We start from the raw sequence: 23,986 nt of genomic DNA on the forward strand, positions 1-23,986 counted from the left end.
ACCCAGAGGAAACTATTGTTAAAACTTTGTGGTGATTCCTTATAGCAAACAGGTTCTCTCTTCTTTATTTCTTTTTACACAAAAGGAACCAGACACTATGCACTACTCTGCATATTTTCCTTTGACACCAACACCTGCAGATCTAGCTTTCTTGGAGTAGTTACTATATGAATGAACTGTGCTTTACTTAGCTGATCCCTTGTGGGTTTTTTTTCCAGGTTTTTTGTTTTTCTTTTTATTTATTTGCTGTTACAAAAATGCTGCAATAAACAATACTGGAGATGGTGCTGACTTTTGCAAGTATATTCATAGGGTACATTTCTACCAATTGGATCCCTGGTCAAAGAACATTGTGTAATTTGTCAGCTATGGATACATTGTTCTCTTTATGGTTTCAGCCATTTACTCTCTCTTTAATAGTGTCTGCAAGTGTCTACGGCACATATTTTAAATGTAATAGCCTAGTTTAAATTCTTTGTTATTTGAGCCTTCTACTATTATGTGAAATGGGACCCCCAAATTAATGCTATTTCAATGCCGTTTTATCTTTATTACACTCTAGCTTGCTTTTTCCTTTGCAGAGGAAAATCTGAAGTCAGTTCTCCTAATGACTGAGGTTGGCTGGCTACAATGGCTTGAGGTGGCATTCCCACACACAACTCTCCAGCTGCTCAGTCTCTAGGAAGCCCTGTTGTTGATGTGTTCTGTCTATTTTATATATTGCCTACAGGAGGAAAGCTGAACAAGGACCTGCGACATTTCCTCAATCAGCGGTTCCAGAAAGGGTCTCCTGATCATGAGCTCCAGCAGACCATAAGGGATAACCTTTATCGCCATGCTGTGCCTTGTAAGTAGCCAGTTTAGGGCAACCTACTGCTCGGTGGGTGTGTGGCAAGTTGGTGGAGCCAGAAGAGCTCACCAGGTGGTTCTGGAACACTGGTCAGTCGGCTTGCTCATGTAGTGACTCCCTAAGTCCAGGGAATCATAAGTGACAGTGGGACATGAAGCATAGCGCAAGGTGAATTACTTGGCTTTCAGGTTCTGGCTCTGCCACGTACTTGCTTATAATGCCAGGTAAATTAATTGTCCTTTGTCAGGGCCAGTTTTCACATCCGTGGAAAGGACATCTGAGTCATACTAATTCAATAAGACTGTTAGGAAGAGTCCAGGGGATGAGGCACGTAAGTACATTTTGCAAAGTATGGGCATGGTGTAAGCCTCCATAAATGTTAACCATCACTGTTATTAACGGGGTGGACCAGGCCAGAGGCTTTCAGATTGATCTCTGCAGAGATCAGTGAGTTCCTCATGGCCCCTCAGCACAGAGAATGCCTCAATGGACTCTCTTTTTCCCCAACATGACCCGATTCATAGGTCTGCATTTCATGCATAATTTTCTTTGAAGAAATAGTTTCCACCAATTAAAAACTCAAATCTCACAAACCCATTAGATCAGACCAAATCTGAGAAAGCAAGACATGGAACACAGGAGCCATGAAAGCAAGGTTTTTGTATTGAGGGGAGGGAGGAAGGGAAGGAGGAAATGGGGGAAGTCAGTCTATGCGGCAGATGAAGTTGTAGTGAACTATTACCATGTTCTACCAAACTGCATTCCTATACAGCTAATTATAAGGTAGGAGTCCTGGGGAGACTTAGAGTGATTTCATTTTATTTAAAATTAAGAAGAAAGAATGATTTTGGTTTTAGTACTTGAAATTTTTCTGTTCTGTTGTTACCCAGTCCTTCAAAGCTTGAAATTTTATTTTTTTAGCAATAACATTTTTTAACCAACAAAAGTGGTAGGAATCATTTGAAGTTGAAGGTACCCTGCTTATTGCTGTGATTTGTTTGCTATAATGGTTTTTCTTTTCTTCTTTCTTTCTTCCTTTCTTTTTCCTTTCTTCCTTTCTTCCTTTCTTCCTTTCTTTCTTTCTTTCTTTCTTTCTTTCTTTCTTTCTCTCTCTCTCTTTCTTTACTTTCTTTCTTAATAGTATTTTTCAAGGGGTGTGCTGGAGTCCTAAGCTTCCTGATATTACTGCAAAATGATAAACAAAACTTAATGTAAGCCACTATAGATCTGCAGGGACTTAGGCCATAAGTCTAGACTGGGACCTTTAAAGATCAGGTTCTAGAATAGCCTTCTGCTCTTCATTTTATTTATTAATAAAACCAAGGCTCCAATAGGAAAAGAGGTTGAATGTAAGGGACTTGGGTCAGTGCCTCAGGGTTGTCTCTTTCTGCTGAGTGGCAGAGCTACATTTGAAAGAGAAAATGTGGTGATAATGCATTAATCCGAATCTCTGGGCCTCAGTGCTTTTAGTCTTTCAGAACTGGAATTGAACGCTGTAACCTTATATCCTACTAATAATTCTTTACAATTAGATTAATAGTAATTCCTAATGTTAATTGCATGGGTTGTGAAGGGATTATCATTCTTTTTATGGATCAAGAAACCAAGGCACCAAGGTAAGCCAATAAAAAACAAGGCTGAAGTTGACCACGACTTGCGGTCTCCTGAGTCCACCATTGTCCTGACTCTTCTCCACTGACCAGTTTTATCCTCGGAATGACTCTTTGATGTTGGGATTTTTACTACCCAGTTTACAGATGAGGAAACAGAGTCACGGGGAGATCAGGTCACTGATAGGTGTCTGGTTGTGTCTTCTGGACTCTCACCACCCAGGGCTGCTTCTGTAGCAATATTATAGCTGCTGTGATGTTCTGGGATGGCAGGTTGAATACAGTTTTGTAGAATTCGGTATTTGCAGAATCATGAGTGTTCTCTGTGTAATTTTTCCCCTACTTAGATTCCAATTTAAGAAATGGGGAATGAAGCAAATGAGCACACCATTTCTTGACGCATCTGTGGTGTTACTATGGTTACGTTTTGGCATGCTTTCCCATTTATTTTTTTCCACTGATTTATAGGACCTGACTGTGAGCTAAATGGCTTGATTTTAAGCTTACCACTCTATAGGAATTGGGGCAAAAATGACCTCAGCCTTTTAAAAACTGTAGAAAATCATGTTTTGTCTTTGCGTGTATAAAGCCTTTGGTATTAATGTTTCATTTCTGTGAAACCCATGAGTCAAGAATTGGGAAGGTCGAAATGGTCTTTCTACTAAAAGGGAAAACAAGTACCATTTCATTTTACATTTCCTTCATAAAATGGGAGGGAAATTTAGAAGAGGTCTGTTTCTGGGTCTGGTACAACGTGTGAACCTTTGAACATGAGTAGACCAGGGTGACTTGGGATTCTGTTATAGGCTTGGAGAACTCAAGCCACATTTGTGTTTATTTTGATTCTTTGGTCCATGTGATTGGTAAAGCAGAACTCTCTAACAACCTGTTGTGCCAACGGATTAGGAAGCCATTCATTTGGAGAATACATCCTCCTGATTATATTGTAACAGTGCCACAGGGAAACAAGCTCATGTGATCTGCGTTTTCCAGAACTTCCTGCTGCTGATATTTTAGTGACTTTCAGTATTTTGAGAAGGGGTGACCTCATGAACAGGTGCTTGCGAGTTGGGGTAGACATCTTTTCTTTTTTTTCTCTCTCTCTCTCTTTAAATATTTTATTTATTTGACAGAGAGAGAGAGAGAAAGAGAGAGAGGCTGGCAGAGGGAGAGGGAGAGGGAGAAGCAGGCTCCCTGCTGAGCAGGGAGCTGGATGCAGGGCTTGATCCCAGGACCCCGGGGCTTGATCCGAGGACGTCAGGATCATGACCTGAGCCGAAGGCAGACGCTTATCCGACTGAGCCACCCGGGTGCTCCTGGGTAGATGTCTTTTCTTATACATTTTAGGAGGTTCACTTGTCACTAGAAATTAATAAATAAAGCCCCTTGGTTCTCAAGTTCTTTTTAGTGTCATTATGGCACCACGGTGGTTTTATCCTAATTCCTTGGCAGACAGTGCAGGTAATAGGGTCCCTATTTTACAGGTAAGGAAATGGAGCAGGGAATGTGACTTCCTGAAAATCCTGCCACTCCTAAATGCCACATTACTCACTTCTCACCCAATGCTATTTTAATTTTTCTTATTTTTAACAGCTTTATTGAGATACGATTCACAAACCATACCATCCACCCATTTAAAGTGTTCATCCAGTGCTATTTTTGCTACAGTTCTTATCATGCTGCACTCCCCCTTTATTTTGTCTTTATTCAAAAACTTGTATTATTTCCACAGTATGAAAAAGGTCATCATCGTTGAAATTTAATTATATTTACCATTGAAAATCACCACCAAAAAAAAAAAAAAAAGAAAAGGAAAAGAAAAAAGAAATTGAAACACCCAAACCAGAATTATGACAGAAAAGAGAACTGGATAGTGGAGTGAGTCAGAAGCCCTGGTGTGAAGTCTGAGGGCTTTTCTCTTGCTGTGTGGTCTGCTGCACATCATGTACCCTCTCTGAATCTCATTTACTCTTTAATATAAAATGGAAATAGAAACACCCACTTCACACATTGTCTCACCAAATGTCAACAGTGTCCCTAAGAGATGGGTCTATTAGAGGAAACAGAGGCTCCGAGAGGTTAATAACTCGCCGAGGGTCACACAGTTTCACAAGTAACATGGTCAGGGTTAACCAGTTCTCACTCCCGTGCCGGGCATCTTTAATAGTGGTGTGAATAGAGCAGTATAACATGGACCATTGAGATGAGAAGAAGCAGAAAAAAAGTTACTCATTGCTGAATTTTATAGTTTTAGCTATGTAAAATCATGGGGTTTTATGGCAGTGGGGCCTGTGTAAGGCACCATACCTTAAAAATAAGTATCTTCTCTCTGATTTTCAAGTAATGCACTGATAGGTGCAATAGAATTTTCATAGTTCTTTAATGGTGATCCAGCTTTTAAGAAATCATTACAGGATTCTCGTGGGATATCTTGGTTTATCTTATTGTTCATTGAATCTCTTCTTAATACACCTGTGGAAAACCACCTTTAAATAAATGGGTTTGAAATCCAGGTAAAACGTCATCTGCATTGCTCACTTCTCTCATTCCTTAGAACCATCTGGATGATAGTCTTGTCTCTGCCCCTCAAATTCCCCTACATGGCCAGCCCTCCTTCGGTGCGTCAGTCATGCAAACGTTATCCATAACCCCGAACACACCTGGTGCCTTCTCAGGAGTGGGTGCATACTATTTCCTTCTCTTTCCCTACCTTGCCATTTGACCAGCATGCAGCCTTCTTTTATTTTTTTAAAGATTTTATTTATTTGGGGCGCCTGGGTGGCTCAGTTGGTTAAGCGACTGCCTTCGGCTCAGGTCATGATCCTGGAGTCCCTGGATCGAGTCCCACATCGGGCTCCCTGCTCGGCGGGGAGTCTGCTTCTCCCTCTGGCCCTCCCCCCTCTCATGTGCTCTCTCTCAAATAAATAAATAAAATCTTTAAAAAAAAAAAGATTTTATTTATTTGACAGAGAGAGAGGGAGAGAGAGAAACAGGCTCCCCATGGAGCAGGGAGCCCAATGCAGGGCTTGATCCCAGGACCCCGGGATCATGACTTGAGCTGAAGGTAGGTGCTTAACCGACTGAACCACCCAGGTGCCCCATGCAGCCTTCTTTTAAACTTGAACCTGAATGCCACTTCCTCCACAGATTGGGCCTATTACTGTCTTCACTGCTGCTGGAGCTACAGACCGTGACCCCCTTCCAGCACCCATGCCTGCTTGCAGTGCCTTCTGTGGTCTGTCTGTCCTATTAGAATCTGACTATTCTGAAGTCAGGAACTGTATCTTCCTCAGTGAACAGCCCATACCTAGCTTTGTGCCTGGACCGTAGAATAAATATTTGTTGAATGAATGAGCAAATGAAGAAATGGGTGAAGTTGCTCTTGTTTTATTTTTTTCTCTCAGTTATTTAACATTTAGAGAAACAGCAGAGCTGCTTTTGCCATAAAACTTTCAGAATAAAAGGCAGCTCAGAGGCTTGAGCCCCGAGACGGCTGATAAGGACTCCACTGATTACTTGGCTGGTAAACCAGACCCAGAAGAAAGAGTCCGGCTTCTATGCACTTGGAGCTGGAGTGCCCCTTCTCAGCTCCTCCTAATTACAGTCTAGATAACAGTGTACTTCCCGCATTGATGGCCTTCTGCTTTATGACTTCTTGTCCTGGCTGATGTGACAACATCTGAGATTCTTGCTTTGGAATGGCCGCTTTTCCTGTGAAGATAAAGGTGTTACCTGACAGGGCTTGTCATTTACTGTACTGCTGCTGTCAAAGCGAGATACAGCTCATCCAGTAGTACTGGATCTCTGGAATGCCGAACGCCACCCCTCGCAGTCCGTCTCCCTTTTCTGGGTGCTCATCTTCCTTTTCAAGCAAAGGTCATCTGAAAGAGGAAAGGATAAGTCAGGTTTGTCCTGTATCTTAACACTGTGTGTTTTTCTTTTTAAAGATTTTTTTTTTTTTGAGAGAGAGAGAGGTATCAGTGCGGGGGGGGTGGTGCAGAGGGACAGGGAGAGAGAATCTCAAGCAGACTCCCCGCTGAGCATGGAGTCTGAAGCAGGGCTCGATCCCAGGACCCTGAGATCATGACCTGAGCCGAAATCAAAAGCTGGATGCTCAACCGACTGAGCCACCCAGGCGACCCTGTACCTTAATGCTTTGTTGATCAAGGCTCTCATTGATACTGAGACCATTGAATCTTGTGTAAGAGGCATTGATCAGTGACTTAAAGGAGTTTACACAGGGATTAAAACTATTTGACCTACAAGACACTTTAAATTTGATGTGGTAAACAGAGGTGACCCTGGTCTTTCTTTGTAGAGGGGCCATATTCAAAGAGGCACCTTAGCATCTGCTAACAGTTGGCATCGTTGTTATCTTGCATGTGACTGTGACATCATGGACACAAATTACCTTTGGTATTGTTTGAACCTGTGAGTGTCTCTTAAGCACAGCCATCTCCAGTACTTCTTGCCTGGAATCGAACCATTTTTGCAATTGAAGCTGATGATAGAAACTAGACCAATTTATCAGCAAGAGGCCAGGACAAAGGCCTGAGTGCTGGAAAATTCCCTCTCTCCTGGAACGTGCATCTCTGTGTTCAGGTTGTGTTTGACACAGTGGCAAGCTTCAGGTTCATGAACCAGACAGTTCTGGAAGCCTCCCCAGGACTGATCGGGTAAGAGTCACAGGAAACTCTCTCACTGTGGTTATTGCCTTTGTCCTTTAACCAAAGTAAGTGCTGTCTGAAATAAAAAAGGATTGTTTCAGCCTTTACAAAGCCTGGCCTCTTGCAGAAATTGGCCGGTAACACCCGTAGAAGCTCTCTGGTGTGTGGACTCCTGCTGTGTACGAGGTGCCCTGCCACGATGCTTACGTGTGTGTTGTCTCTTGTGCTGGCCTCGTGGAGGACAGACAGAACGTTATGGATCTGACCTCAAGCCCACTGGACTGGTAAACCCTGCCTCTTTTCTATTCAATCGCAAGGGTTTGCTGCCTATAATACAATCAGTATCTGCCCTCATTCCTTCTCCATCTGTTGTCAGCTCTTTCCCTCCCCTTGTCCTTTACTCATTGGTACCGTGTTTTCCCATGTGTCCTCAGCTGGTCTGCGGTCTGGGGTCTCCTCCCACTCACTGACTACCCCCTTACTGCCTACACCTGACCTTTCCTTCTTTCTCCATCAAAACTTATTTGTTCTGGGGGTTCCTTGGTTGGCTCAGTCGGTGAGTGTCTGGCTCTTGGTTTCTCAGGGTCCTGAGATCGAGCCCCATGTCAGGGTCTGCACTCAGTGGGGAGTCTGCTTGAGATTCTCTCTCTCCCTCTTCCTCTGCCCCACCCCCTGCTCACGTGCACACTCTCTCTCTCTCTAAAATAATAAATAAATCTTAAAAAAAACCCAACACAACTTATTTGTGCCTGGCTGGCTCAGTCAGGGGAGTGTATGACTCTTGATATCATGAGTCATGAGAACTCATTAGGTATCATGAGTTCAAGCCCCCCGTTTGGTATAGAGCTTACTTAAAAAAAAATCAACTGTATGTAATAAAACTTAAAATAAAAAAAATTATTTGCTCTACATTGATTAACTCTTGGGTTGTCCTCAAAGAAGCCAAGAATTGGAATGAAGAAGTGAATGGTTCATATTGTGGCATAGGGTTCTCCATCCTCCATTATATGTATCTTTTAACAGGTGACTTTAAATGCTATGCTGCTAGAAATAGCCTATATAACGGGATGTCTGGCACAAAGCAGGTTCATGGGTAGGGATGGATTCTTATGCTTTTGATGCATTTTTGTACTTTTTATAGTGGTTAACACAGTGTTCTATGCACAAAAAACACTTTAAACACAAGATTGTATCAAGGGAATTTTCCCCTCTGCTTGCTGTATCACTTCTCATATATAGTCCTATTCCACCAAGTATAAGCTGGGATAGGATTTGTGTTTCACAAAGTAATGCTACGGTCTAGGCAAAGAGTGCTGTGCCAAATTAAAAAATAATGGGATGAGAAAGAATACTTTTGGTTAGATGTAATTTGGAGTTAGAATCTGGGCTCAGATAACTATAAACAGATTTTCATCGAGATGAATGCCTGGTGGGGTGTTGAAGGGTTGTGAGGGAAGTGGGTATGTTCTTTGTTACTCTCGTAACACCTGCCTGATAAAAGCCAGGTGCACAGCACAGATTTGCGACAACCCAAAACAAAACACCACTTCTCATTCCTGGAGTGCCCTTCAAGGAGCATTGAAGCCCCTAGTGTGGCATCTATTCGGCTTCTCCTTGCCACAGGAGAAGAGAGCTCTTCCCTCAGCAAGTTCATGAGAAGGACCTGGTCACTCATGACTCGGACAGTTCTCTTCTCCTCGGGGCTAAAACATTCAGGTGGGAGGGGCTTTCAGGAAGGGAAGCTGGCAGGATCTACCACTAACCACTTCTGTTAACCTGGGCAGGTTACCCAGGCTTTCTGGAGCTCTGTTTTCTCACTACCTTTTTTGATGTTTATGAGAAGTACCTAAGCACCCAGCAGTGAGTATGGCACTTCATAGGGCCTCCAAAGGTCCTCTGTTCCGGACAATCTTCTTTTCTTCCATACCCCTTTCCTTTTCATTTCTAACATGACTTGTCCAGTCCAGCATTCTCCTTTTTTTCTTTGCAGGCTCTCATTAGGCTTTGGGCCATATTTATTTGATTATCTTTTTAAATGACTGTGATAATTTATGTGATTCTTTTCTGAGGGAAACAAGCTAAGTTTTCAAAAATGATATTCCAGGGGCTCCTGGCTGGCTCAGTCGGTAGAGCATGCAACTCTTGATTTTGGTATTGTAAATCTGACCTCCACGTTGGGTGTAGAGATTACTTAAAAATAAAATCTTAAAAAAAAAAAAAAAAGATTTTTCCAACATTTGTTGAGTAACAACCCAACACTGGATGCTAGACGGAAACCTAGTGAAGATTAATAATTGGATGATTTAGCCAATAATAGGCATGCTTGAAACAGCACATTCTCTGCATATTCCCAGCATCAGCTAATTCCCCAGTGTTCTTTTTCTTTGTATTTCTTATTATATGTTGTTAACCCTAATTGCCATTGTATATTTGCTGAGTGGATGGAGTCATATTGGAGAAAAAAAAGGAAAGAGAAACTACAATCTTAAAAGCTCCTCACACCGGACTTGATTTATATGTGTTGGTTAATAGCCTTATATAAACATGGCTTGATTAGTGTTCTTTCTTGTAAGGTTCTCAGGGGCGTAGAAAAAAGGAAAGCCACAGGAGTTTAGATTTAAGTTTAATCAGAGTTGATATAATTGATAATCTTCTTATGAAAATGTGTTAGCCCAGCCTCACTGCTTAATAATAACCTCTATCATTAATCCAGTGTCACTACACATACCAGCCACTATGTTCAGTGATTTACAAGTATTGTCTCTTTTAACCCTCTCCAAACCCTGATGAGTTTAGTGTTTTCATCTTTGTATTTGAGTGTGGCAGTTGAGGTGTGGAGAGCTTAGTGACTTGAGTGTTGGAGGATGCACAGTTTAATAATGATGGAACCTAGATTCATTCCAGTTCCAACTGCTCCCAAGAGTCCAAGCTCTTGGTTTATTTCTCTGGGTACATCACCTTAAAAGCCATATTTTAAATTAACCTATTGAATTTGAAAAAGAGTCTTCTCTTAATACCATATGGATTAGTCCTTGGCTGGGTGTAGGATACTAATATATCTATTTGGCAGACATGTTAATTTATTTAATTGCTTTATAATTCTGGCTGAGATTTTTCATCAAGATGTGTTGCAATTATAAAGCAATTTCCACAGCAATGTATGTAGGGACATGGAAGTTTTCACATTATTTTTGCCATTTATTATTTTAAGAGAAGGTTTTATCAAATTTTAGCTTCCCAAGAATCATGAGTCAAGAGAATGAAGTACAATATATTTTTAAAGAAACCTCCTTGTGTCAAGTGTGTTCATAAAAATATGTGCAAATAAATTTTCCAGCTTCTGTAATGGGTTATGTGCATTTATGCCAAGGTCCAAGGAGGGATACTTAACCAGTTATGCTCTGTTCAGCTTACCTAAAGTCCATATGAAATGAGCTATCCGAAATGATGACCTTAAATTTAAACAAGAAAATGTCACTTGTCTTATTTTAACCATAATATGAATAAACTAGACTATTCACTGCTCAATGACATATTTTCCTCTTGCATTTAAAATTAATCAATTATACATCCCTATTTTTTGGCAGTACACTCTGATGGGTTTAGGGGTAAAGGGCCATGGTGAATGCACCTTAATCTCGAATGGCTACAAAACATTTAGAGCTGTTAAAAATATATTATGTGTGGGGAGAGAGGGAGAGAGAACAGATGACAAGCCAGTAGGTTAAAACATTAATAATAGATGAGTCTGGAAAAGGGGTATATAGTGTTCTTTGTACTATTCTTATTCTTGCAACTTTCTTTAAATTTGAAATAATTTCCAAATAAAGTATTTTAAAAATAGACCCATGCCTCCCCCCCCCCAAAAAAAGTTAAAAAGCAACCAATATAGTTTTGGGAGAAGGAGACTGATTATGTATGAGTGCTATGTTTTTGTTTTTTTCCCTTGTAAATGTCAATGTTTTTAGCCTAGAATTGAGATTCCGTTAGTACTTTGTTAGACCTTGTGTATTAAAGTATACAGAGACTAACCTGGAAGACATTGTGCATATATCAAAACAAAAATTTAACACTTCTGGAATACCAAGTATATGCTATGTGTTTTAATTATAGTTTCTCGTTTAATCTTTATGGAAATCTCACAAAGGAAGTACTACTATTATTCTCCTTTACAGATTTTTTTTTTTTTTTAAAGAGAGAGAGCTAGTGTGTGTATGCACCTATGGGGATGGGGGGGTGGGGGGAGGGCAGAGGGTGAGGGAAAGAGGGAGAGAGAGAATCTTAAGCGGGCTCCACACCTAGCGAGGAGCCCTTCATGGGGCTCGATCCCACCACCCTGAGATCAGACCTGAGCCAAAATCAAGAGTCTGACACTTACCTGACTGAGCCACCCAGGCACCCCAATTCTCCTTTACAGATAAGAAAGCTGAGGCTTAGTAAGGTTAAGTGTCTTGCCTTCCATTTGTGAAAAGAGATTGGAACCCAGGCTGTGAAGATGGATACTAGAGCTCCTACTAGTAACCACCATATTTTCTTTGCTCAGACTATGTATGGGTACATCTACATGTTTAGATACATATACGCATACTAAGTATATTTAGAAAATAAGCTAGGAAAATTATTTTAAATGGATTCTAAATATCTGCTAATGGGATTCTAGATCAATACAAAAGTATAATAAAATTATTATTATTATGAACATATATTGAGCCACTTGCCATGTGCTAGGGGTTATTCTTTCTTCAGGGTGAAATAAGTTATTCACGTATCAAATGCCATCATGAGCAGGTCACATCATTGTGTTGAGCATTTAGGGCCAAACTGGTTACATTTCCTGTTCTAAGAGAGTTTGTATGTATAGTGGGGAAGACAAACAAGAGGCAACTGTAATAGAGAAAGGTAAACCCCTCGATTCGGTATGCCCAGGACGATATGACGTACAAGGATGGGCACCAGGTTCAGTTTTGAGACCAATGAATCAGTGTGATGAGGAAATGAAATAAATACCAAAGGAGAAACAGAAGAGAAAGCAGAGCATCCTCTTTCCCAGGGAGAATCGGGAAACATCTACCTGTGTGACTGTGGGCAAGTGACTCTACTTAACATCTCTAAGCTTAATTCCTCATTTAAAACAGAATCTGTTTGGGGTGCCTGGGTGACTCAGTAGGGTAAGCATCAGCCTTTGGCTCAGGTCATGATCTCAGGGTACCGGGATCGAGCCCCACATCGGGCTCTCTGCTCAGTGGGCTCTCTGCCTGCCACTCCCCTTGCTTGTGCTCGCTCTCTCTGTTAAATAAATAAATAAAATCTTTAAAAAAAATAAAAAGGAATCTGTTTCTTAGGGACAGAATAGACACATTAACCTTCCTAGTCTCCCAGGTCCAGTCCCAAGATAATGTAGTCTTTTGGACAGTGCTTGCTCTTTAGAACCTCTTAAGGATTGAGAGACCACTTGTATTTTTGAGTCTCCTAAAATATGTAAAAACAGCCACAACAACAAAAACCAGTACTCTAGCAAAAGTCAGGACATGGTTTTAATGTTTGCATTTAATCAATGCTTTTAACATCCACACAGCAATATGGTGTAATTGTGCTATTCACTAATTGCAAGAGGTATAAAACATTAACTCAAGGTACAGTAAGGACAGTATAGTCTGGTAATAGACCCCAAGTTTAAATATCTCTCATTCCTTTTAGTGTATCTTTATAACTAGAGACATAACTTCATTTGAAGAGAACAAAAGTCTAGATTTGAGGCCCTTTATGGAGACTTAGGTCAAATGATTTAACCGCTTCCATTCCTTGGTGACTTTGATAGGTATGGAATGTTACGGGATGACGCCTTCAGATAAAGCCTTGGCTGTTTCAGATACAGCTTCCATTGCTTGTTAATGGAAGAAGTCTAAGCAGAATAAGTGACATTATCCTAAGCAAGCAAGATGGGTCCTACCAGAACCCCAGTTTACCAGGGCACAGCTTTCTCTTTGTATTTCTCCTCAACTTCAGTCATTCGAAGGACAACGCTTTATTCTTTGGACCATTTCTTCTGGGGTTGCCCTATTTCCGGTTGGGGTTTCTCTCCCCTCATGACCTGCCTACTAGAAGTGGAGCCTTATTATTGCCTTATGTGTTTTGCATTGAAAAGTGAAACAAAATTTGGTTATACTAGAAATAAAGTCAGTGTAGTTGTTATACTCAAATGAATCTGACATTTTTCTCATCTCTCATCTCATAAGATAAGATCATTACAAACAGATCTTACAGGATTGTTAGGAGTTTGTTGGCACCGTTAATTCATTTGAGGGATGCATGTTTCTTCTTTCCATCGCTAAATGGTTTTGTAGTCTCAACTTCACTTAATTAGTGATTAGGGCGGGGGCGGGAAACACCACATTTTTGTCAGTGGAATTTTGAAAAAAAATGTTGCTTAAGCTGTACATAAAATATTCTTTGAATGTATAAAATGACTTGAAAATGAGACATCATATAAATCCACCTGAAATTCAGCCTAAGGTATGGCAGTGTTTTCTGGGTGACTATTGCAAATGCTGGGAATCTTACATGTTTTCCTCCCAGTGGATAGAATTCTGTGGCTAAGACAGGTTTGATTGAGTTTCATGTTTGCTGCCCAGTCTAGCCCCACTCCCCAACCTGATAGGCCACCTGTGGAAAGGTGGGCATCGGCCTCCTGCATTGTGCTAGAGTTAGGCACTCCATGCAAACCTACTGCACTTTGGAGCCCTGTGTGGGGATTTTGTACCTTCTCAGGTCACTGGAGATGTGAGTCATTTACACACTGAGGAGCAAACTGTCAGATATAACTACAAAGTATGGTGTCTCTAAGGAACATTGAGTATTTGAAAAAAAATTACTTGTTGATTTAATACTTGCTGTTTTGTTCTGAATTCGTATTACATGCTGTAGGGGCCTGGCCTGGCAGAGCACGTAAACCTTCTTTCTCCCTCCCTCTCTTCTTTCTTTCCTTCCATCCTTCCATTTCCTTCCCCCTCCCTCTTTCTTTTCTTTCCTCCTGCCATCAACAGATCCCTTTCTTCCCCTTGTTCCAGACTCTGGCAGTACCACATGACAGTTTTGACAGTTACTGGAGACAGGCATATTTAGGTTCTATCAGAGACCTTTTTTAAAAAAAAATTAAGGGATGTCTGGGTGACTCAGTCGGTTAGGGGTCCAACTCTTGATTTCAGCTCAGGTCACGATCTCAGGGTCGTGAAGTCAAGCCCTGCGTCAGGCTCCACGCTGGGCATGGAGCCTGCTTGGGATTCTCTTTCTCCCTCTCCTTCTGCTCCTCCCCCACTCTAAAAAATAAAATAAAATAAAGTAAAATGACATAAAATACATAAAATGTGATGTAAACTTTAAGTGCATACAGAAACACACACGTGCACCCACATGTACACACACACACATGCATCCATGTAACCATTACCCAGAACAATATATAGAACACGTTAAGCATTCCACCAGGTTCCTTCCTGATGCCTCCCATTGAATACTTGTTCTCCCTCCTAGAGGTAACTGTGATTCTGACTTACCACCCTAGATTAATTTTACCTGTTCTTAAACATCATGTAAATGGAATCATACAATATGTATTCTTCTGTTCTTATTCTTTTTGCTAACATTCCTTCTGTGAGATTCATCCATATTATTTGCATGTAGCAGCACTTCGATTTTTTTTTTAATTGCTGTGTAGTCTTGCATTGTGTGACTATACTGTGATCTATTTATCCATTCTTCTCCTGATTTGAATTGTCTCCAGTTTCTAGCTACGGCTGGGAACATTCTTACACAAGTGGACATATGTACTCAATTCCCACCGAGGAGCAGGATTGCTGGATCAGGATGTAGGCATATGTTGAGCCGCAACAGATACTGCCAAATAGTTTCCAAAGTGTTTGTATCAATTTGCATTCCACATGTGTGAGGGTTCCAGTTGCTCCTCATCCTCACCAACATTTGCTATTGTCGGTCTTCTTGATTTTTCCATCGTAGTCCTGGTGGATGTGCATCAGTATCTCATTGTGATTCTAATTTGCATTTTCCTGATGTAGAATGATACCGAGCACCTTTTCAAATGAGTGTTTCCTATTTGGATATCCTCTTTTGTGAAGTTCCTACTCAAGTCTTTTCCCATTTTTCTTTTTAGTTGGGCTGTTTGTCTTTTTCTTGCTGATTCATAGAAAGAACTGGGTTTTAAAATCTGACTCTGCTGCTTATTAGCTGTGCTTGGATAGGTAGCCTGACCTTTCTGAGCTTCATCTATAGGATGGAGCCAGTAATACCTCTTTATAGGTTGTGGTGAGCATGACAAGAGGAAGTGTATATTAATCACTAAGCATAGTCCCAAGCACAAAGAAGGGGTGAGTGCCCAGTATCTAAACTGGGGGGGGGAGAGGCAGAATCAATTCTCATTATCATATGAATAGCCCATTAAGATATTCTAATATTTTTTTTCCCTTCACTTTCCCCATGTCCTTTTCTCTTTTTTATACTTGTAGTACAAAAGGAAAAACAGCGGCCATGCATATAATACACAGCAGGCCAAAGTGACTCATCTCTTAGAAAGGAACACTAGAGGTCATATCCATTCTCCTCAGAATTTTGTTCTTACATCGAGGACAAATGAGAACCAGAAGAGAGTTTCTGAAAAGGTGAGCATAAGATAAAATGTAGACATAGGACCCAATGAAAGAAATCTACCTGCCCTGGGTAGTAGTGGTGGGGAGCATGTCTTTTCTTTCTTCTTCCTCTCTTGTCAGTTAGCTTCTCGGAGACTTAGCTTCCCCATTTGCAAAGTAGAGGTCTCCAACCTCCCTCACAGGTTGTTGTGAAGCCGAGCACAGTCACGGTCTTGTGGAAGCACTTCACACATGGAGGGTGCTGGAATGGATCTTGGTCATGGTGTTAGTGCTGGTGAGGATCTTGAAGACGCTGAATATAGCCCTTCTGGTTACAGAGCTGTCGCCAGTCCTACTGAAAAAAAGCTTGCTTTGGGGTCAGAGACAGTAGCAGTTTCAGGGAGTAGTGTGACCTGCAGCAGGAAAGGGGAAGTCAGAAAGGAGCAAAGAATGTTCTGCTCTGGGAGAACCGGTGTAGGATGTCCATTTGTACTCCGGATTCCTGTATGTTGGGGATGAACTGGACATTACCGTGATTGAATATATCTCTGAAATACATGGAAATGGGAATGGAGAATAAATCATAGTGTCACAGGCAGTTCCTGAAACTTGCCCTAAGCATCCATAATGGCATTGTCCAGAACCTGGGTTTCCAGGAAACCGCCCAGAAAGGCAGCCTCCTTCAGCTCTGAGGGCACCGAGAGGCACCGTGTTTTGGTTGCCGTGTAAACACGGGCTTGGGGTATGGACAGCACTGGGTTTGACTCCTTGCCCCTGCATTCTGTGGCTTCATGGTCTTGGATAAGTTAGTTCCCTGAGGTTTCCTGATTTATAAAATTGGAACATTAATATCATCCCCATAGGACTGTGGAAGAGGTAAGTGACATAATACGTAAGTAGCACCAAGAGGGGCCCCTGCATATAGTAGGTGCTCCAGCTGCAGAAGTGTATCCATGTGTCTGATGAGTAGAGATGCACACTCTGTGTTTCTTTCCATGACAACTATTTAGTGAGCAGAATGCCTGACGCAGAGGAGGAAAAAGGGTTCTGTTCAGTGTAAGCACCCTACTACACAGTAGGGCTTGCTAGCCCTCACTTCTGTGTTGTGGGTAGAAAATGGACTTTATTGCAGTTTGGGCTCTAATTCTGCCACCAAAATACTTGATGTTTATTAGCGCCATTACAATTCAGATACGTCTGCTGTATAACTAACCCACCATGTAGGCCAAGTTGGACAATTCATAATTTACTAACAAGGCACACTGATGGGCACATTCAAATGGTAAGTGCATAGTGTAGACTTATTTTTTTCTCCTCGTTAACTGTGATCTGCTGAAAGCCCTTCAGTGTGCTCTAAAGGTAGGACAGGCACCCTAGAAAGCTGGCCTGTAAGTTTTTCCTTATTGCCAGTTTTGGGGCTATCCATCACTGAGTCTTTGTGCACCTGCAAGAAGATGAGCACTCCCTATGGTGGTACGTGGCCCTCAGGAAGCACCAATGCCTTTCACATCACATTCTCTGGCAAGTATCAAATCTGTATTTTATGCCTCCTTGTTTATTCATTGTGACAGATTTACTCAGCAGCTTGTTCGGCTGGTATAAGAGTGTAGTGAAAAGTTCTATCATGCACAAGGTGAATGTACTGTTGGGAGTCCTCATTGGTGTTCCGTAGCCAGTGAAAGTCACAGACAAAAAGATGATCCAGTAGGTTCAGTGTAGGCTGCACAGTTTTCAGGACAGAGGGATGTGGTCTTGTAAAGCAGATCATTTGTAGAGAGATCGAGTCATACAAATTTAAAGGGTCATTTTTGACAACACCCCTTGTGCAATAAAAGTTTGAAGTTCCTGGGACTTTCGTCTTTGATAGTACCATGGCAGACCATTTTTCTCTTGTTAGCTCTCTTAAATTGCATATTTGCATTGCATGAACCATTTTCAGGGGTAACCGCTGGAAGCTTGCTTTTTTTCATTTTCTCGGAAAACCTGTAAAAAAGCTCACTTGGGTCCTATCCAAGAAGATGGTCATCTTTCACACCTTGAAGAGAAGTAGTGCTAGAATAGTGACCCTGTAAGAATGTTCCATGTGTGCTGTATTTCCATTTCCTTTTGAAATTGACAGTCAAAGGAAATCTGTTTATTCCCCATTTGCTTTTTGGTTCCCCAGTTGACTAACAAAAGCCAGAGAATTGTCAGTGGAGTTGTTTCTCCAGAAAGGGGAGACTTCCTCACACTGTCATGGCAAGTCAAATTAAAATTCAGCTGGAAAATAGCATCTCAAGCTGGTCTGTTTTTTTGTTTTTTGTTTTTTTAATTGTAGAAGTCAAAAGTTGTTATAAGGAAAATACCCAAAGAGATTTATATACCCAAAGAGAAGTGATTTATCATTCGTCTCTGACATACGCAAGTCATCATATTCCATAAGCCACAAAGAAACATCAACAGTATGAACTGCAATATCACTCTTCTGTTATATGTTGATCTTATATTCAGGCCCCTTGGTTAATTCCCAAAGCATCAAATATATTGAGGCACTTTTGTTTTCCTTCCTAACCAACATATTTTCTTTAATAACTAAGTTGTTATTTCTTAAATAATCTTTATAAACTCATGTCAGTGTCACTAAAAATCATTTTCCAGGCAGAACTTTGCTGCAAAATCTAAACAATGCCCCTTAAAATGTTATCATTTGAAGAGTGTTTTGCATTTTTATCATTGTCTCCCATGGCCATATAACACCATTATTTCTTGATTCTTAGACAAGTATAAATATGAATCTATGTATCTGCATTTGGATGTTGTTGAACATAGATGTACATATTTAATATGGTAGGTTTTTTTTTCTCCTGACAAGCTATTAATTCATTATAATTGATGATAACTTAGAGCTAAGAACATTTTGGTATTATAAGAATTACAAGGCTATTTCTATTTGTTACTTCTGCTCTAACTTTATATTTAGGCTTTTAAGTCCAGCATTTAGGAGACTATAGCTCCAGGGCCCCTGGGTGGCTCATTCAGTTAAGAGTTAATGTCCCAACTCTTGACTTCAACTCAGGTCATGATCTCAGGGTCCTAAGATCGAGCCCCGTGCCTGGGTGCAGAGCCTGCTTAAGATGCTCTGTCTCCCTCTCCTTCTGCCCCTACCCCCTCCTACCCTCCCTCTCTCCTCTTAAAAAAAAGGACTATTGTTTCTTTTTATATATATAAGTTTTGTTTTATTTTTTATTTTTTTTAAGATTTTATTTACTTGTGTGTGAGAGAGAGAGCATAAGCAGGTGGAGCAGCAAGCAGAGGAAGAAGCAGGCTCCCCACTGAGCAAGGAGCACTATGTGGGACTTGATCCCAAGACCCTGGGATCATGACCTGATCCACCAACTGAGCTACCCAGGTGTCCCAGTTTCTTAAGGGTTTGCCTATAGTCAGGATCAGCTGCTGTAGGTGGTAGTTCTGCCTCCCTCTTACCCACCCTCCATGCTTCAGTGAACCAGACAGAAAATTTAATACAAGTCTCCAGGGAGTACCTGAATTTTTTTCATGCCAAATAATCGTCAAATTAATTTTTCTCTTATGTAAGCAATACATACAAATCATTTGTTAAAAACAAAAGCATCACAATGAATTTCATTGTCCTCTTTGACCATCCTGCCCTTATGCTATTTTCTTTTGTCTTCCCCAAAGGTAACCATAGATCATCATTTAAAAATATTCCTCTGAGATCTTTTGCTAATCATTCATAAATATGTATGTACCCATAGAAAATCGATAGTATGTAGTAGAGAAGATATGTTTAGATTATCACATAGGGTGATATCACACTCTTCTTGAAGACTTGGTAAAATCTGTCCATAAGATATCCTGGGCCTGGACATATTTTTTCTTCATAGGAACTAGGAAAAGGTGGGAAGAGATAATCCTTTATCTTCAATTCATTTTAGTTACAATCATTGCTCTATTCAGGAATCCTACTACTTCTTCAGGTAGTTTCATTAATTTATTACCCTAGAAAATGATCCTTCCTTTCTAGATTTTTAAATTAACTGGTATAAAGCTGTACATGGTATTCCTCTTATGCATAAAAATAGATCTCTTGTATATTTGTAATGCCTCCTTTTTTGTTCTGAAGTTGAGTATCTGTGATTTCCCCTCCACATGGTCATATTTGCCAGAGGCTTTTCATTTTTCTTACTTTCTTTCTTTTCTCTTTTTGTCTTTTTCTTTTTCTTTTTCTTCTTCTTCTTCTTCTTTTTTTTTTAGAGAGAGCACGAGCAGGGGGCAGGGGTGCAGAGAGAGAGGGAGAGAGAGAATCATAAGCAGGCTTCACGCCCAGTGTGGAGCCCGACTTGGGGCTTGATCTCACAACCCTGAAATCATGACCTGAGCCAAAACCAAGAGTTGGACATTTAACAAACTGAGCCACCCTGGCACCCTAGAGTTTTTCTATTTTATTAGTCCATTCACTGAAACAGTCTCTTCTCTTGCCCTTTTTTTTTTTTTTCTTTATTGCCTACAGGTACTGATCTATATTTTTACCTTAGTTTCATTATTCCCTCTTTCTACATTTTTAAAACAACATTATGGTAATATAATTCACATTTTTTAACAGTTGACTGCTTTCTAGTATATTCACAAGGTTGTACAACTGTCACCACAACCTAATTTTAGACCGTCTTTATCACTCCAAAAGGAATCCTGTGCCCTTGAACAGTCATCCCTCACTTTGTGTAAACTTCCATAGCCCTAGGTAGCTAGTAATTTACTCTCCGTCTATAAATTTTCCTGTTTTGGTTATTTCACATCAGTAGAAATGTGCAGTATGTAACATTTTGTGTCTGGCTTCTTTAACTTAGCATGATGCTTTCAAGGTGCATTTATGTCGTAGTGGTTTCAATACTTCATTCCTTTTTACTGCCAAATAGTATTCCGCTTTGTGAATATACCATATTTATTGATTCATTTGTTAGTTGATGGACATTTGGGTTATTTCTAACGTTTTGCCTATTATGAATAATGCTTTGAGGAATGTTCAGGTACAAGTTTTTGTGTAGACATACCTTTTCAGTTCTCTTGGCTATACACCTAGGAGTAGAGTTGCCAAGTCCTCACTAGTCCTTGACTTTTTAATGATAGCTGTCCTAGTGAATATTATTTTGGTTTTGATTTGGATTTCACAAATGAGTAATGATGGTGTAAGTCTTCTCAAATTCTTATTGTCCACCTGTCTTTGGAGAAATGTCTCTTCAAGTCTTTTGCCCATTTTTAATTGGGTTGTGTTTTTTATTGTGAGTTGTAGGGGTTCTTTTTATATTCTAGATACAAGCCTTTCTCAGTTATGTGATTCACAAATATCCTCTCCCATTTTTGTGGGTTATCATTTCACTTTATTGGTTAGTATTGTTGTTAGCACAAATTTTTTTTTTACTTCGATACAGTGTAACTTATCTATTCTTCTGTTGCTTGTGCTTTCAGTGCCATTGTCTTAACCCAAGGTCATTTCTTCTGAGAGTTTTATAGTTTTAGATTTTAAATATAAGTCTATGATTGATTTTGAGTTCATTTTTATGCATGGTATCAGGTAAGTTTCCAACCTAGCTCTTTTTTATGTGGATAATTGTCCCAGCACCATTTGTTGAATTTTCTACCTTTCTCCTAGTTTTAGCTTATTTCATTTTTTTTCCCAATAGCTTCATGAGTAGGAAGCATAATTCACTTATTTTCTGTCTCTCTTATTCCCTAATAAATGCGTTGAAAGTTATAATTTTCTTCTGTGTAGGAATTTGGGTACATCCCACAGATTTTATTTTATTATTATTATTGCTAATTTTTGCCTTCTTTTTTCTATTAATTTCAATTTTTATTGCATTTTACTCAATGAATGTGGCCTGTGTGATGTCAGTTCAATATAATTTTATTCAAAGGACATTTCTATTAAAAAATAACTATAAAGCCTTTTTTTCAACCCTGTAGATATATTATTATACCTCTTTATGACATCCAACAGTGCTCTGTACTTGGTATGTGCTCAATAGATATTTGTTGAAAGAGCTAGGCAGAGCAGACTTTTAGAGGAAATCCACACTGAAGTGTTAGAAGTGGTTGATGTGGTGGTAACAACCAGCACTTACTGAGCACTTTCCTCTGTGCTCGCCCAGTAGGTACTCACTTAGTCTTCATAGCAATCCTGTAAGGCAGGAGCTCTCTATTCCCATTTTACAGTGAGAAAGTGGAGGTAATTGCAAGGTTAAGTCTATTACCCAATGATTCACACCAAGAAAAAGCGGGAGGTGGGTTTCGAACCCAGCTAGTCTGGCCCCAGATCCCACTCTGCTAACTACAACCTTCCACGGTCTCCCCCATAGTCACTTTTCCATGACATTTAATTGGTCCTGCTCCTAATCATTTCTCTGATTGCTTTGAACATGTTCAGTGAAGGAAATTCTTGGCCCTTTTCTCAGTTGTTTGTTAAAAATTGCAGTAACGAAGTGTTTGTACCTCACTCTCAAGACACCGAGTAGCTCGGCCTGAAAGTTTAGAAGTCAGGCGCCCATGAAAGAAGACTAGCTAGCCAGGACCTATTGATTTTAATTTTTTGTGTGTGACAAAGAGAATTTGGAAGAAATGCAATGAAACATCTTTCCTGGCTTATGCTGGAGACCACACAAGCTCAGAGGGCTTCAGTTTTTTTAGATCAAATATGTACTCAGATAAAAACCAAGTAGATTTTCATGGAATCTCCTTGTGCTTCATCTATATTGAGAGAAACCTGCTCTTTGGAGCTCCGATTGAAAATAATTTGTTATTGTTAAGGGATATTTCCAAACCAAATGAGGGCTATTTTTCTCCCCCTATTGAAGATTGGAAAGCTATATCCTTGAATACTTCGTGAATAAAAGTTCTCTTCTGTCTTTCATAAAGAGAATGCCTTTTGTATTTTTCTTCCCTTTGGTGCGGTCTCTGTGCTGCTTCCTCGTGAAAGAGTGGTTTAATTTGTACTGCACGATCATTTTCTTGTGGAAAACTAATAAAATACAAATTCCATTTTTTCACATCAGGTTGTGGCTCAAGGCTTTTGAAAGTTTTATGTAGACTCTGCTTTTCTTTTTCCCTTTTCTTTTTTTTGATGATGATTGAGAGGGGAAATGATGTAATGTTCACATGTATTATGGACATGGTTGATAAAGAAGCTATTCCCTAAAGTTCATTGTTTCTCTCAAACCAAAAATGGAAGCTAATATTTCACAGTCCCCTCTCAAGGCTTTTTTTTTTTTTACATTCCTACAAGTAGATGTGAGACAAGAATGAAGCAAACAAATCTGTTTTTCTTCCAAGGCATCTCATTCACTTTTTCTGACAGGTCGAGTGATGTCCAGGGGCCCTGGTGTCCACATTCTGCTAATTGAAGCCCTGGGAGCTGTTCCAGTTTGCAGGTCCTGCAGTAGGAGAGGATGGGGGCTTTCATTTTGTGGAGACACTTTACACAGAGAAGGTCATAACAATAATGGTAGTAATCATAGGTGACAATTGGTGAGCACTTCTTATTGGCTGGCACTGGTATGTATTAGCCTCACAACAAGTGGGTAGTGTTTGTACCATCTTTTTACACGTGGAGAAACAAGCACAGAGTAGACAAGTAGCTTACCCATAGTCACACAGCAGGAAAGTGGAAAGATAGCATTAGAACTCTGTGAGTCTGACTTGAGAGTTGAGTCTTTTGACCATGGTGAGTGACCAGAAAGAAGGACAAGGAGCATTAGAAGTGTAGTCCTTCTACACCGTGGATTGTTCAAGGAACAGACAGTCAGGCATACTTGCACACAATGACAGTTTACTGAGGAGCAAATGTGAAGGAACAAATTTTGTTTTCTCATCTGCTGTGAAATCCAGCTAATGCATTTGAGGGAAAGATCTATTTTGCGTTGTTATTTGAATAGCTCTGCTGCCTTATCACCTTTTCCTCTCCCTCCCTAAGACTGCCTTGCCATCACTTGAAATCTGGTCTTCCACCCATCTTCAGTCTAGGTTCTGCATTACCCTTCTCCTTCCCACCCACCTTTCCTGTTTCCTTGTCCTTCTTCACCTCAGCGCATGCTCCAGCCCCTTTATTTCCTGCTCCCGGAAGAGTGGTAATGATTTCTTGGAGGCTGGTTGCATGTGGCTAAGTAACACCTGGGTTAGGGAAAGGCAGGCTGTGGACTGACTCTCTCCTTTGATGGTCTGCGGGCA

General features: G+C 40.4%; 1 protein-coding gene across 5 annotated transcripts in view; it reads left to right on the forward strand.

Annotated features, from left to right (window-relative positions):
• The window catches only part of MAGI1 (membrane associated guanylate kinase, WW and PDZ domain containing 1), a 616,636-nt gene that overhangs the window by 372,503 nt on the left and 220,147 nt on the right, over window positions 1-23,986 (forward strand). For all 5 annotated transcript variants that reach the window (XM_044921244.1, XM_044921248.1, XM_044921255.1 and 2 more), the window contains exon 2: window positions 731-847. In XM_044921244.1, the coding sequence (XP_044777179.1) occupies window positions 731-847 (117 nt within the window). The remainder of the gene's footprint in view (window positions 1-730; window positions 848-23,986) is intronic.

This window comes from Neomonachus schauinslandi, chromosome 1 (genome assembly GCF_002201575.2).
Source record: "Neomonachus schauinslandi chromosome 1, ASM220157v2, whole genome shotgun sequence".
NCBI lineage: Eukaryota > Metazoa > Chordata > Mammalia > Carnivora > Phocidae > Neomonachus > Neomonachus schauinslandi.